At 67.6% G+C, this 14,843-nt stretch overlaps 1 protein-coding gene across 1 annotated transcript; it reads right to left on the reverse strand.

The window, feature by feature from the left end:
* Positions 1-333: 333 nt before the first annotated feature.
* Positions 334-7,224, reverse strand: LOC135292415 (exocyst complex component 3-like protein 2; the record flags this gene model as incomplete). Its single annotated transcript, XM_064406624.1, has 7 exons — positions 7,151-7,224; positions 5,985-6,087; positions 5,762-5,898; positions 4,459-4,581; positions 3,701-3,856; positions 2,319-2,440; positions 334-571 (listed from the first exon to the last, which is right to left on the reverse strand). Coding segments are annotated over exons 4-7 (621 nt in total), but the record flags the coding sequence as incomplete, so codon positions are not given.
* Positions 7,225-14,843: the final 7,619 nt, after the last annotated feature.

The raw sequence follows: 14,843 nt of genomic DNA on the forward strand, positions 1-14,843 counted from the left end.
CAAGTCCCCGTGTCCCCAAGGACGCCACCATCATTAATTAATTTACAGCGTCGTTTATACACTGGGACGAACTGGGATGAACTGGGATGAACTGGGAGGGGGGGCACGGCCAGTTTGGGGTGTCCCCAGCCCCCCGGGGGTGTCCCCAAGCCCGGGGTGTCCCCAAGCCCCCGTGTCCCCAAGGACAATGGACATTGCCATTAATTAATTTACTGCGTCATTCACACACTGGATGAACTGGGACGAACTGGGATGAACTGGGACGAACTGGGACGAACTGGGACAAACTGGGAGGGGGCGTTTGGGGTGTTCCCAGCCCCCCGGGGGTCTCACGGGGGGGGTCGTGGCCGGGCTGCGGCGCGGGAGGCGCAGCCGCGGCAGCTGGAACGGGAGGCAGCGCACGGGGCGCGGCGCCGGCAGCTCCGCGAAGAAGGTTCGAGAACGCGGCGGGGGCGGCGCGGCCGGCTCGGCCTCGGAGCCCCCCAGGTCCTGCAGCACCCCCAGGATCTCCCGGCGGGGACCCTGAGCCCGCAAACCCCGAGCGTCCAGCAGCGCGGCCACGTGCCTGCGGCTGCGGGGACGGACGGACAGACGGACGGGGGACAAGGGGGGCAGAGAGGAGACAGGGGGACAGAGGGACAGACGGACGGGGGACAAGGGGGGGACAGAGGGACAGGGGGACAGAGGGACAGAGGGGACAGGGGGATGGAGGGACAGAAGGACAGGGGGACAGAGGGACAGGGGGATAGAGGGATGGAGGGACAGGGGGACAGAGGGACAGAGGGACAGGGGGACAGAGAGGGGACAGAGGGGACAAGGGGATGGAGGGACAGGGGAACAGAGAAGATGAGGGGACAGAGGGACAGGGGACAGGGGGAGAGAGGGACAGAGGACAGAGAGGGGACAGACGGACAGGGGGACAGAGGGATGGAGGGACGGGGGGACAGAGGGACAGGGGGACAGAGGGGATGAGGGGACAGTGGGGGACAGAGGGACAGAGGGGATGGAAGGACAGAGGGACAGGGGGATAGAGGGACAGAGGGACAGAGAGGGGACAGACGGACAGGGGGACGGGAGGACGGGGGGGACAAAAAGTGGACAGAAGGACAGACGGACAGAGGGACAGGGGGGATGGAGGGACAGGGGGGACAGAGGGGACAGGGGGATGGAGGGACAGAGGGACAGGGGACAGGGGGGGATGGAGAGACAGGGGGACAAGGGGACAGAGGGACAGGGGGACAGACGGACAGCGGGTGACACCGCGGCTCAGCAGCCACAAACCCCCCCCGCCCCCGTTTTTGTCACCAGGGCGGATTTTGGGGCGCCCCCGCCCCCATCCCCGGGCGGCCGCGCGTGCCACCGGTCCCCCGGGAGCGGCACCGGCACCGGGACAGGGACAAGGGGAGGGGACAGCGACAGGGACAGGGACAAGGGGAGGGGACAGCGACAGCGACAGGGACAAGGGGGGGCAGCTGGCGCTCGGCCGCGGCCGCTTCCCGGCGGGGGGAGCGGGGCGGGAGCTGCCGGGAAGGGGCCCCAGGCCACGTCCGGTCACCGGCGCTCGGGCCCCGCCGGGCCCTGCCCGGGGCCAGCGGGCAGCGTGGTGGCACGGCCGTGTCACCCCCCTGGCCGTGTCACCCCCACGATGCCACCCACAGTTGTATCACCCCCACGGTGTCACGCCTGGTTGTGTCACCCCCGTGGTGTCACCCCCCGGCCGTGTCACCCCCGTGGTGTCACCCCCCGGTTGTGTCACCCCCACGGGGTTCCCACGGTGCCACCTCCTGTTGTGTCATCCCCGTGATGTCACCCCCCGGCCGTGTCACCCCTGGTTTTGTCACCCCCGCGGGGTTCCCACGGTGCCACCCCCAGTTATGTCACCCCTGTGGCATTCCCACGATGCCACCCGCGGTTGTGTCATCCCCCGGTTGTGTCACCCCCATAGGGGCTCCCACCATGTCCCACCCAGTTGTGTCACCCCCGTGGTGTCACCCCCGGTTGTGTCACCCCCGCAGGGTTCCCACGGTGCCACCCCCGGTTGTGCCACCCCCGTGACATTCCCACGGTGCCACCCAGTTGTGCCACCCCCGCGGTGTCACCCCTGGCTGTGGTCACCCCTGTGGCGTTCCCACCGTGCCACCCCCGCTTATGTCACCCTCACGGTGTCACCCAATTGTGTCACCCCAGTGGTGACACCCCCACGGTGCCACCCCCAATTATGTGCCCCCATAGGAGTCCCGCCGTGCCACCCCCGGTTGTGCCACCCCCACAGTGCCACCCCCAGTTTTGTCACCCCCCGGTGTCCCCGTGCCACCCACCGGACGTCGGGGAAGTCCCTGGCCAGGGCGCCGACCTCCATCTGCAGCGCGGCCGTGTCCTCCAGCACCAGCAGCTCCCGCAGCCGCGGCACCACCGAGTCCAGCCAGGGCGACGCCGACTCCTGCGGGACACCGGTGTCACCCGGCACCCAGCGGTGCCCCATGGGTGTCACCCAACTCAGTGATGTCCCATGGGTGTCACCCGGCACCCAGCGGTGCCCCATGGGTGTCACCCAACTCAGTGATGTCCCATGGGTGTCACCCGGCACCCAGCGGTGCCCCCATGGGTGTCACCCAACTCAGTGATGTCCCATGGGTGTCACCCAACCCAACAACTCAACACCCAACGATGTCCCGTGGGTGGGTCATTGATGTCACACGTGACACCACAAGTGTCACCCAACCCAGAAACCCAATACCCAGCGACGTCCCATGGGTGTCACCCAACTGAACCCAATAATGTCCCATGGGTGTCACCCAACCCACCCCAACGGTGTCCCATGGGTGTCACCCAACCCATTGATGTCCCATGGGTGTCACCCAACCCAGAAATCCAATACCCAGTGATGTCCCAGGGGTGTCACCCAACTGAACCCAATAATGTCCCATGGGTGTCACCCAACCCAACACAACAATGCCCATGGGTGTCACCCAGCACCCAGCGACGTCCCATGGGTGTCACCCAATTCCAACCCCCACCAACATCCCACAGGTGTCACCCAACCCAACACCCAACAATGTCCCACAGGTGCCACCCAAGCCAACTCAACAATGTCCCATGGGTGTCACCCAACTCAACAACATCCCACAGGTGCCACCCAACCCAACGATGTCCCACAGGTGCCACCCAACCCAACCCAACCCAACCCAACCCAAAGCAACCCAACCCAACCCAACCCAACCCAACCCAACCCAACAATGTCCCACTGGCTGCCATCCAACCCATTGATGTCCCATGGGTGTCACCCCAACCCAACAATGTCCATGAGTGTCACCCAACCCAGAAACCCAAAAATGTCCCATGGGTGTCACCCAACCCAACACCCCAACAACATCCCACAGGTGTCACCCAACCCATTGATGTCCCATGGGTGTCACCCAACTCAATGGCATCCCACAGGTGCCACCCAACCCAACCCAACCCAACCCAACCCAACGCAAGCCAACCCAACAATGTCCCATGTTGATGTCCCATGGGTGTCACCCAACCCAGAAACCCAAAAAAAGTCCCACAGGTGCCACCCAACACCCAACAATGTCCCACAGGTGTCACCCCACCCCACCAACACCCCACAGCCGCGTCACCCACGTATCGGGCGCCACCCGTGCCAGCCCCCTCCCCAGAGGGTCCCGGGGGGTCCGGGGGGTCCCGGGGGTCTCACCAGGCGCGTGAAGAGCTCGCGGAGCTGGCGGGCCTCGTCGCCCAGGCGGGCGGCCACGCGGGCGCGCGCCTTGGCCGAGGCGCACACCAGGCGTCCCTGCAGCAGCGGCCGCACGTACTCGATGAGCACGCGGCGGTGCAGCTCGCTGACCAGCACCTGCCGGGCAGCGCCACCGCCGGGTCACCAGGGTGGCGCCCGGTGGTGGCAGTGCCACCACGGTCACCTGGGGTGGCGCCCGGTGTGGCCGCCGTGGCCGTGGTGTCACCCAGGGTGGCGCCCGGTCATGGCACCGCAGCCATTGCCACCGTGGTGTCACCCAGGGCAGCACCCAATGGTGGCACTGAGGTCACCGCACCCAGGGGTCACCCAGGTGTCACCCCACCCCTGATGTCACAGTGTCTCCCAGGTGTCCCCCAGGTGTCCCCAGCTGTCCCCCAGGGTGTCCCCCAGGTGTCCCCAGGGTATCCCCCAGGTGTCCCCAGGTGTCCCCAGCTGTCCCCAGGTGTCCCCAGGTGTCCCCCAGGTGTCCCCAGGTGTCCCCAGCTGTCCCCCAGGTGTCCCCAGGGTATCCCCCAGGTGTCCCCAGCTGTCCCCAGCTGTCCCCCAACTGTCCCCAGCTGTCCCCAGCTGTCCCCCAGGTGTCTCCCATGTGTCCCCAGGTGTCCTCAGGTGTCCCCAGCTGTCCCCCAGGTGTCTCCCATGTGTCCCCCAGCTGTCCCCCAGGTGTCCCCCAGGTGTCCCCAGGTGTCCCCGCCCACCTGGCGCGGCTCGGGGTGCAGCGGCCGCAGCGTCTGCGCGAAGCCGGTGACGAGGATGACGATGGCGTCGAAGGCGTCCGGGCTCGTCAGCCACTTGCGCTTCATCAGCTTCCCGAAGTGGGGCTGGGGGCGGCGCGGGGGGCGTCACCGCGGCCCCGCCCCCGGGGGGCACCCAGGGGTGACGCTCGAATATGGGCGTGGTGTCCCAGGGGTGTCACCAGGTCAGTGAGCGATGGTGGCCACCATGTCACAGTTGTCACCCAACCAACACCCAAGGGTGGCCACCATGTCACAGTTGTCACCAACCCAATGGTGGCCACCATGTCCCATGGGTGTCACAAACTCAACATCCAATGGTGGTCACCATGTCACAATTGGTCACCCAGCACCCAATGATGGTCACCATGTCACAATTGTCACCAGTCCAATGGTGGCCACCACGACTGTCACCCAACCCACACCCAATGGTGGCCACCATGTCCCATGGGTGTCACCAAACTCAACATCCAGTGATGGCCACCATGTCCTAATTGTCACCCAGCACCCAATGGTGGCCACCATGTCCCAATTGTCACCAGTCCAATGGTGGCCACCACAATTGTCACCAACCCCAACACCCAGTGGTGGCCACCATGTCACAATTGTCACCCAACACCCACTGATGGCCACCATGTCACAATTGTCACCAACCCAATGGTGGCCACCATGTCACAATTGTCACCAGTCCAATGGTGGCCACCACGACTATCACCAACCCAACACCCAATGGTGGCCACCATGTCACAATTGTCACCCAACCCAACACCCAATGGTGGCCACCATGTCCAATTGTCACCAACCCAATGGTGGCCACCATGTCACAATTGTCACCAACCCAACACCCAATGGTGGTCACCATGTCACAATTGTCACCCAACACCCAATGATGGCCACCATGTCACAATTGTCACCCAACCCAACACCCAATGGTGGCCACCATGTCCAATTGTCACCAACCCAATGGTGGCCACCACGACTGTCACCCCAACCCAACACCCAGTGGTGGCCACCATGTCACAATTGTCACCCAACCCAACGCCCAGTGGTGGCCATCATGATTGTCACCCAACACCCAATGGTGTCCATGACAATTGTCACCCAACACCCACTGATGGCCACCATGTCCCAGTTGTCACCAACCCAATGGTGGCCACCACGACTGTCACCCAACCAACACCCAATGACAGCCGCCGCCTCCCACGCGCGTCCCCACCCCCCCAGCCCCTCGCCGCACCCACGGGCGCCCCCCGCGCCCCGGCGTCACCTTGAGGTCCTCGAAGAGGCGCCGCGTGAGGTGGTGGCCGCAGGCTGCGGGTGACGCGGTCCAGCGCGGCGTGCGCCTGCCGCCGCGGCTCCTCGCTCTCGGCGTGCCCGAACTGCGCCAGCCGCTCGGCGAACGCCCTGCTCAAAGTGACGCCGAGGTGTCACCGAGGTGCCACCTCACCCTGGGGGACACTGGGGACACCGGGGACGCGCGGTGGCCTCACCGGAAGGGCGGGACGCAGTTGGCCAGGGCGATGGCGCGGGCGGCGTCGGGGCGCGGGGACGTCGCCGGGGGCTTCCAGGAAGCGCTCGACCTTGCGCTGGAAGCTGGGGACAGCTCTGTCACCAACGTGGTGGCACCCGGGGGGACCCGGGGGTGTGGCCCCGGTGCCGCCACTGGGGGTGTCCCCTGGGTCCCCGTGCAGCAGGTGGGGCCCTGTCCTGTGTCACTCCTGGTGTCCCCACGTCCTCCAGAGTGTCCCCATGGTGTCCCCACGTCCATGTGTCACATCCTGGTGTCCCCATGTCCCTGTCCCCATGTCCCTGTCCCCATGTCCCCCATGTCCCCCATGTCCCTGTGTCCCCATATCCCTGTGTCAGATCCCGGTGTCCCCACGTCCCCCAGAGTGTCCCCAGGGTGTCCCCAGGGTGTCCCCATGTCCCCCATGTGCCCCGTGTCCCCATGTCCCTGTGTCACATCCTGGTGTCCCCAGGGTGTCCCAATGTCCCCGTGTCCCCAGCCCCAGGGCTGTCCTGTGTCACATCCCGGTGTCCCCACATCCCCCATGTCCCTGTGTCACATCCCGGTGTCCCTGGGGTGTCCCCATGTCCCTGTGTCACTCCTGGTGTCCCCCATGTGTCACATCCCAGTGTCCCCATGTCCTGTGTCACATCCCAGTGTCCCCAGGGTGTCCCCATGTCCCTGTCCCCATGTCCCTGTCCCCATGTCCCCCATGTCCCCATGTCCCTGTGTCACATCCTGGTGTCCCTGGGGTGTCCCCATGTCCCTGTGTCCCCATGTCCCCATGTCCCTGTCTCACATCCCAGTGTCCTCATGTCCCCCATGTCTCCCCATGTCCCCTGTGTCCCAATGTCCCCGTGTCCCTCCCGGTGTCCCCAGGGTGTCCCAATGTCCCCGTGTCCCCAGCCCCAGGGCTGTCCTGTGTCACATCCCGGTGTCCCCATGTCCCCTGTGTCACTCCTGGTGTCCCCATGTGTTCACATCCCGGTGTCCCCATGTCCCTGTGTCACATCCCAGTGTCCCCACATCCCCCATGTCCCCATGTCCCCACGTCCCTGTGTCACATCCCGGTGTCCCCAGGGGTGTCCCCATGTCCCCAGGGTGTCCCCAGGTGTCCCCGGGTGTCCCCAGGTGTCCCCAGTGTCCCACCTGTGCAGGAAGGCCACCAGCACTCCCAGCAGGCTGTGCGCCATCTCCCGCCCGAACTCGGGGGTCACCTGGGGGGCTCGGTCCACGTGCGCCCGCAGCAGCTGGGGGGGACACGGCCACGGTGTCCCCTCAACCTTGGGGACACGGCCACGGTGTCCCCGGGGCCTTGGGGACACGGCCACGGTGTCCCCGGGGCCTTGGGGACACGGCCACCAAGGGTTTGGGGACACAGCCACCGCAGTTATAGGGACATGGCCACCACCACAGTGTCCCCTGGGCCTTGGGGACACGGCCACGGTGTCCCCTGAGCCTTGGGGACAAGGCCACTGAGGCTTTGGGGACACAACCACCACAGGTGTGGTGACACAGCCACAGTGTCCCCTGAGCCACCCCGGACCCCTCTGTGGGTGGCACCGCGGGGTCCCCAGGGCCACCGCGGGCGGCAGGGCCGGGGCGCGGTGGCCGTACCCCGGTGACACGCGTGGCCGTACCCCGGTGACACGCGTGGCCAGCCCGTCCTCCGTGTCCTGGCTGGTGACATCCTCGGGCCACCTGTCCTCGCTGAGCTGCAGCTCCTGCGCCACGGCCACCTCCAGCTTGGCCTGCAGGGGACACCGGGAGGGGACAGGGGACACGGGACAGGGGACACGGTGTGGGGACAGCCAGGGGACACCGGGGAGGGGACAGCCAGGGGACACCGGGGAGGGGACAGGGACACGGGACAGGGGACAGCCAGGGGACACCGGGAGGGGACAGGGACACGGGACAGGGGACACGGTGATGGGGACAGCGGGGCACGCAGTCCCAGTGCCACCCCCTGCCCTGGGACTGTCCTGGTGACACTTGTGGTGGCACCACAGTGCCAGGCCCAGTGCCACCACAGAGCCCCCCAATGTCCCCATTGTCCTCTTTGTCCCCATTATCCCCAATGTCCCCAATACCCCCAATGTCCCCAGTGTCCCCAATGTCCCCAGTGTCCCCAATCCCCCCACTGTCCCCAATCCCCTCAATGTCCCCACTGTCCCTGCTGTCATTGTCCCCGCTGTCCCAAATGTCCCCAATCCCCCCAAATGTCCCCAACATCCCCAATGTCCCCAATGTCCCCTCTGTCCCCACTGCCCCCATTGTCCCCAATCCCCCCAGTGTCCCCAATGTCCCCATTGTCCCCATTGTCCCCAATCCCCCCAGTGTCCCCAATGTCCCCAATGTCCCCTCTGTCCCCAATGTCCCCGTTGTCCCCCCAATGTCCCCAATGTCCCCAATGTCCCCGTTGTCCCCCCAATCCCCCAGTGTCCCCAATGTCCCCCCAATGTCCCCATTGTCCCCAATGTCCCCACTGCCCCCATTGTCCCCAATCCCCCCAATGTCCCCAATCCCCCAATGTCCCCATTGTCCCCATTGTTCCCACTGTCCCCAATGTCCCCAATGTCCCCTCTGTCCCCAATGTCCCCAATGTCCCCTCTGTCCCCAATGTCCCCGCTGTCCCCGCTGTCCCCACCTTGACGGCGGCGATGCAGGCGCTCTCCAGCTGCCGCTGGGTCTCGGGGGGCAGGAGGGGCCCCAATTCCTGCGCCCGCAGCAGCGCCCCCACCTCGGGGTGCCCAAAAACCTCCCTGGGGGGGGACAGCACCGGTGGGTGTCTGGGGACACCCTGGGGACAGCTGGGGACACCTGGGGACACCTGGGGGCACCTGGGGACACCCTGGGGACACCTGGGGACACCCTGGGGACCGGGGTGCCTGGGGGCTGACACCGCCTGGGGTGGCTGGGGCAGATTTTGGGGTTCCCAGGTGTCTCACCTGCCCCACACCTGCCCGTGGCTCACATTTTGGGGTTCCCAGGTGTCTCACCTGTCTAAGGTCAGCTTTCGGGGGTCTCACCTGGGGTAGGCATTGCCATGGTGCAGATTTTGGGGGTGGGCGTTGCCATGGTGCAGATTTTGGGGGTGGGCACTGCCGTGGGTCACATTTTGGGGTTCCCAGGTGTCTCACCTGTCTACGGGTCACCTTCCGGGGGGTCTCACCTGGGGTAGGCGTTGCAATGGTGCAGATTTTGGGGGTGGGCATTGCCAAGGGTCACATTTTGGGGTTCCCAGGTGTCTCACCTGTCTACGGGTCACCTTCCGGGGGTCTCACCTGGGGTGGGCATTGCTGAGGTGCAGATTTTGGGGGCGGGCGTTGCCGCAGGTCAGATTTTGGGGGTGGGCACTGCCGTGGGTCACATTTTGGGGTTCCCAGGTGTCTCACCTCTCTATGGGTCAGCTTTCGGGGGTTTTCACCTGGGGTAGGCGTTGCAATGGCACAGATTTTGGGGGTGGGCATTGGCACGGGTCACATTTTGGGGTTCCCAGGTGTCTCACCTGTCTGTGGGTCACCTTTTGGGGTCTCACCTGGGTAGGCATTGCAATGGCACAGATTTTGGGGGTGGGCATTGGCAGGGGTCAGATTTTGGGGGTGGGCACTGCCGTGGGTCACATTTTGGGGTTCCCAGGTGTCTCACCTGTCTGTGGGTCACCTTCCAGGGGGTCTCACCTGGGGTAGGCGTTGCTGTGCCAGTCCAGCAGCAGGTACATCTCGGGCACTGCCAGGGGTCTCTGCGCCAGCCCCCTCAGCTGCTGCGCCAGCGCCCGGTGGTACCCGCGGGCGTAGACCCCCAGCGCCCCGTACTCGGGCGGGTAGGCGGGCGCCACGTGGCTCCTGACGGCCCCCAGGTCGCCCACCACCCTGGCCGCCAGCGCCGCCAGCCTGGCCCCCAGCCCGCCCGCCGGGGCCACCTGCGCCAGCCGCTCGCCCGCCGCCCGCGCCACCGCCTCGTGCCAGCGCCGCCGCAGCGCCCGCGGCCGCCCGGCCAGGGGTCCCCGGGGGGCTCCGGGCGTCCGCGGCCTCCTCCTGCTCCAGCACGGCCACCACGGCCCGCAGCGGGGCCAGCGCCGGGCCGCCGCGGCCGGCCTCGGCCACCGCGGGCACCGCCTCGGCCACCACGGCCCAGAGCTGGGCCAGCAGCGCCCGGTAGAGCAGGGCCACGTCGCGGGCGCGGCGCCCGCCCGAGGGCAGCGGGGACGGCGGCGGGGAGCCCGGGCGCGGGCACGGGGACGGGGACAGGGAGCACTCGGCCTCCAGCGCGATGATCTGCGCGTCGGCCGCCACCAGGTCGCGGCGCTGGATGAGCTCCAGGATCTCCAGCACTGCGGGGACACGGGGACGCGATGGAGCGTGGTGGCACCTGGATCGGTGGCACCTGGATCTGGTGGCACTTGGCCTGGTGGCACCTGGTGGCACCTGGATCTGGTGGCACCTGGATCCATGGCATTTGAATCCGGTGGCACTTAGATCCTGTGGCACCTGCCTGGTGGCACTTGGATCTGGTGGCACCTGATCTGGTGGCACCTGGATCCATGGCACTTGAATCCAGTGGCACCTGGATCGGTGGCACCTGGTGGCACCTGGCCTGGTGGCATTTGGATCCAGTGGCACCTGGATCTGGTGGCACCTGGCCTGGTGGCACATAGATCCGTGTCCCCAAGTTCCCTGTCCCCGTGTCCCCATCCGCCTGTCCCCTGTCCCCATCCCACGTCCCATCTCCCAAAGTCCCCATCCCCTCGTCCCCGTGTCCCCAAGGCCCTGTGTCCCTTGTCACCATCCCCTGTCCCTGTGGCCTCTGTCACTGTCCCCAAGCCCCCATGTCCTCATGTCCCCAAGTTCCCTGTCCCCACACCCTGTCCCTCGCAGTCCCCAAGCCCCCCAAGCCCCCCGTTGTCCCCCCATTGTCCCCAAACCTCCTTGTCCCTTGGTGTCCCCAAGCCCCGCCATCCTCCCTCACGTCCCCAAGCCCCCCTGTCCCCGTTGTCCCCCACTGTCCCCAAGCCCCCTGTCCCCTTCTCATGTCCCCAAGCCCCCCCAAGTCCCCCTGTCCTCCCATTGTCCCCAAGGCCCCCTGTCCCTTGCTGTCCCCAAGCCCCCCCTGCCTCTCGTTGTCCCCCCCATTGTCCCCAAGTCCCCACGTCCCCCTGATGTCCCCAAGCCCCCCAAGCCCCCATTGTCCCCAAGCCCCCCGCCGCCCGCACTCACCGGACAGCGGCTCCCTGTCCCTGTCCCCATCCCCTGTCCCCCCTGATGTCCCCAAGCCCCCCAAGCCCCCCGTGTCCCCAAGCCCTCCTGTCCCACCGTGTCCCCATTGTCCCCAAGCCCCCCGTGTCCCCAAGCCCCCTGTCCCCCCACTCACCGGACAGCAGCTCCCTGTCCCTTTGTGTCCCCAAGCCCCCCAAGCCCCCCAAGCCCCCCAAGCCCCCCCACTCACCGGACAGCGGCTCCCTGTCCCTGTCCCTGTCCCTGTCCCCTCTCATGTCCCCAAGCCCCCCAAGCCCCCCGTGTCCCCAAGCCCCCCGCACTCACCGGACAGCGGCTCCCTGTCCCTGTCCCTGTCCCTGTCCCTGTCCCTGTCCCTGTCCCTGTCCCCATCCCCTCTCCCCCCTGATGTCCCCAAGCCCCCCAAGCCCCCCACTCACCGGACAGCGGCTCCCTGTCCCTGTCCCTGTCCCTGTCCCCTCTCATGTCCCCAAGCCCCCCAAGCCCCCCGTGTCCCCAAGCCCCCCCCACTCACCGGACAGCGGCTCCCTGTCCCTGTCCCCATCCCCTGTCCCCCCTGATGTCCCCAAGCCCCCCAAGCCCCCCAAGCCCCCCACTCACCGGACAGCGGCTCCCTCTCCCTGTCCCTGTCCCCTCTCATGTCCCCAAGCCCCCCAAGCCCCCCAAGCCCCCCAAGCCCCCCACTCACCGGACAGCGGCTCCCTGTCCCCGTCGCCGTCCCTGTCGCCGTCCGTGTCGCCGTCCCTGCCCTCGGGGCGCGGCCCCGCCGCCCCGCCGCCCCCCGGCTGCCCCTCGGGGGGCGCCCCCCGCTCGGAGCCGCCGCGCTGTCCCCACGTCCCCAGGGCCAGCCGCAGCAGCGACCCCCGCTTGCCGCCCCCCGCCTCCTCCGGGGGTCTCCGCGCCGCCCCCGCGTCCTCGGAGCGCCGCCGCCCGCGGGGGTCGCGGGGGGCGCGGCGGCCCCTGGCGAAGGGACCCCCGAGCTGCCCCCCGAGCTGCCCCCCGAGCTGCCCCACCACCAGCCCGGCCAGGGTGGCGCGGCGGCGGCGGCGACCCCCGGCCTCGGCGGCGGGGAAGGGGTCGCCGCGCTCCGGGCCCGAGCCCGGGGGTCTCCGCAGCAGCGGCATGGCCCGGGGGGACAGCGGGGACAGCGGGGGGACAGCGGGGGGACAGAGGGGGACACTGGGGGGACAGGGGGACACTGGGGAGAGTGGGGGGACACTGGGGGCACTAGGGACAGAGGGGGACACTGGGGGGACAGGGGGACACTGGGGACACTGGGGAGAGCGGGGGGACACTGAGGGGACACTGGGGAGAGCGGGACAGCGAGGGGACAGCGGGGAGAAACTGGGGGACACTGGGGGACACTGGGGGACACTGGGGGCACTAGGGACAGAGGGGGACACTGGGGGGACAGTGGGGGGACAGCGAGGGGACAGCGGGGACACTGGGGAGAGTGGGGGACACTGGGGGGACACTGGGGAAACCGGGGGACAGCGGGACAGTGGGAAGAGCGGGGGACAATGAGGGGACACTGGGGACACTGGGGGACAGCGGGGGACACTGGGGGGACACTGGGACAGCGAGAGGACACCGGGGGGACACCGAGGGGGTACCGGGGGACAGCGACAGAGGGGGGGGCGGCACCCCGAGGGGACACGGCGGGGACAGCCCGAGGGGTGGCGGCGGCGGCGGCGGCACTGGGGACACCGGGGCTGGCTGCGGTGACACCGGCGGTGGCGGTGGTGGCACTGGAGGTGGCACTGGTGGCACTGGCGGTGGCTGCGGTGGCTCCGGTGGTGGCTGTGGTGACACCGGCGGTGGCGGCGGTGGCTCCGGCGGCGCGGGCTCCGGTGGCACTGGTGGCACTGGTGGCACTGGCGCTGGCTGTGGCGGCACTGGTGGCACTGGCGGTGGCTCTGGTGACACTGGCGGTGGCTCTGGTGGCACTGGTGGCCCCGGCGGTGGCTCTGGTGACACCGGTGGCTCCGCTGGTGACACTGGCGGTGACACCGGGGGTTTCCTGAGGAAGCGCCGCCCCGGAGGGGCCCCCCCGGGCGGGCAGGGTCAGCCCCGGTTCCGGGAGGGGACGGCGGGGGGGACTGGGAGCACTGGGAGCACTGGGAGCACTGGGATGGGGACAGCGGGAGCACTGGGGACACTGGGATGGGATACTGGGAGCACTGGGAGCACTGGGAGCACTGGGACAGGGTACTGGGGCCACTGGGGACACTGGGATGGGGATACTGGGGACACTGGGGACAGCAGGAGGGAACACTGGGAGCACTGGGGATACTGGGAGGGGACACTGGGGGCACTGGGGATACTGGGATGGGGACACTGGGGGCACTGGGGATACTGGGAGCACTGGGATGGGGACAGCGGGGATACTGGGGATACTGGGATGGGACAGCAGGGACACTGGGATGGGATACTGGGAGCACTGGGGAGACTGGGAACACTGGGATGGGGACAGCGGGAGCACTGGGAGCACTGGGAGCACTGGGAGCACTGGGAGCACTGGGATGGGGACAGCGGGGACACTGGGAGCACTGGGAGCACTGGGATGGGGACAGTGGGGACACTGGGAGCACTGGGACGGGGATACTGGGGAGACTGGGGAGACTGGGATGGGGACACTGGGGGCACTGGGGATACTGGGAGCACTGGGATGGGGACAGCGGGAGCACTGGGAGGACTGAGAGGGGATACTGGGGAGACTGGGGAGACTGGGGATACTGGGAGGGGACACTGGGAGCACTGGGAGCACTGGGAGGGGACAGCGGGAGCACTGGGAGCACTGGGACAGGGTACTGGGGCCACTGGGGACACTGGGATGGGGATACTGGGGACACTGGGGACAGCAGGAGGGAACACTGGGAGCACTGGGGATACTGGGAGGGGACACTGGGGGCACTGGGGATACTGGGATGGGGACACTGGGGGCACTGGGGATACTGGGAGGGGACACTGGGGGCACTGGGGATACTGGGAGCACTGGGATGGGGACAGTGGGGATACTGGGGATACTGGGATGGGACAGCAGGGACACTGGGATGGGATACTGGGAGCACTGGGGATACTGGGGATACTGGGATGGGACAGCAGGGACACTGGGATGGGATACTGGGAGCACTGGGGAGACTGGGGATACTGGGATGGGACAGCGGGGATACTGGGGATACTGGGATGGGACACTGGGGACACTGGGGACAGCGGGAGGGGATACTGGGAGCACTGGGATGGGATACTGGGAGTACTGGGGAGACTGGGGATACTGGGAGGGGATACTGGGGACACTGGGGATACTGGGAGGGGACGGCGGGGCGGGACACTGGGAGCACTGGGAGCACTGGGGATACTGGGAGCACTGGGATGGGGACAGGGGGGATACTGGGGAGACTGGGAGGGGATACTGGGGATACTGGGCTGGGGACAGCGGGGACACTGGGGATACTGGGGATACTGGTAGGGGGATACTGGGGAGACTGGGGACACTGGGAGGGGACACACGTGACCCCAGGTGACCCCAGGTGACCCCAGGTGTGACACACGTGACCCCAGGTGCGTCACACGTGACCCCTCCCCTTCGTTCCCGCCCCCAACCCCGC

This window comes from Passer domesticus, unplaced genomic scaffold (assembly GCF_036417665.1).
Source record: "Passer domesticus isolate bPasDom1 unplaced genomic scaffold, bPasDom1.hap1 HAP1_SCAFFOLD_342, whole genome shotgun sequence".
Classification (NCBI taxonomy): domain Eukaryota; kingdom Metazoa; phylum Chordata; class Aves; order Passeriformes; family Passeridae; genus Passer; species Passer domesticus.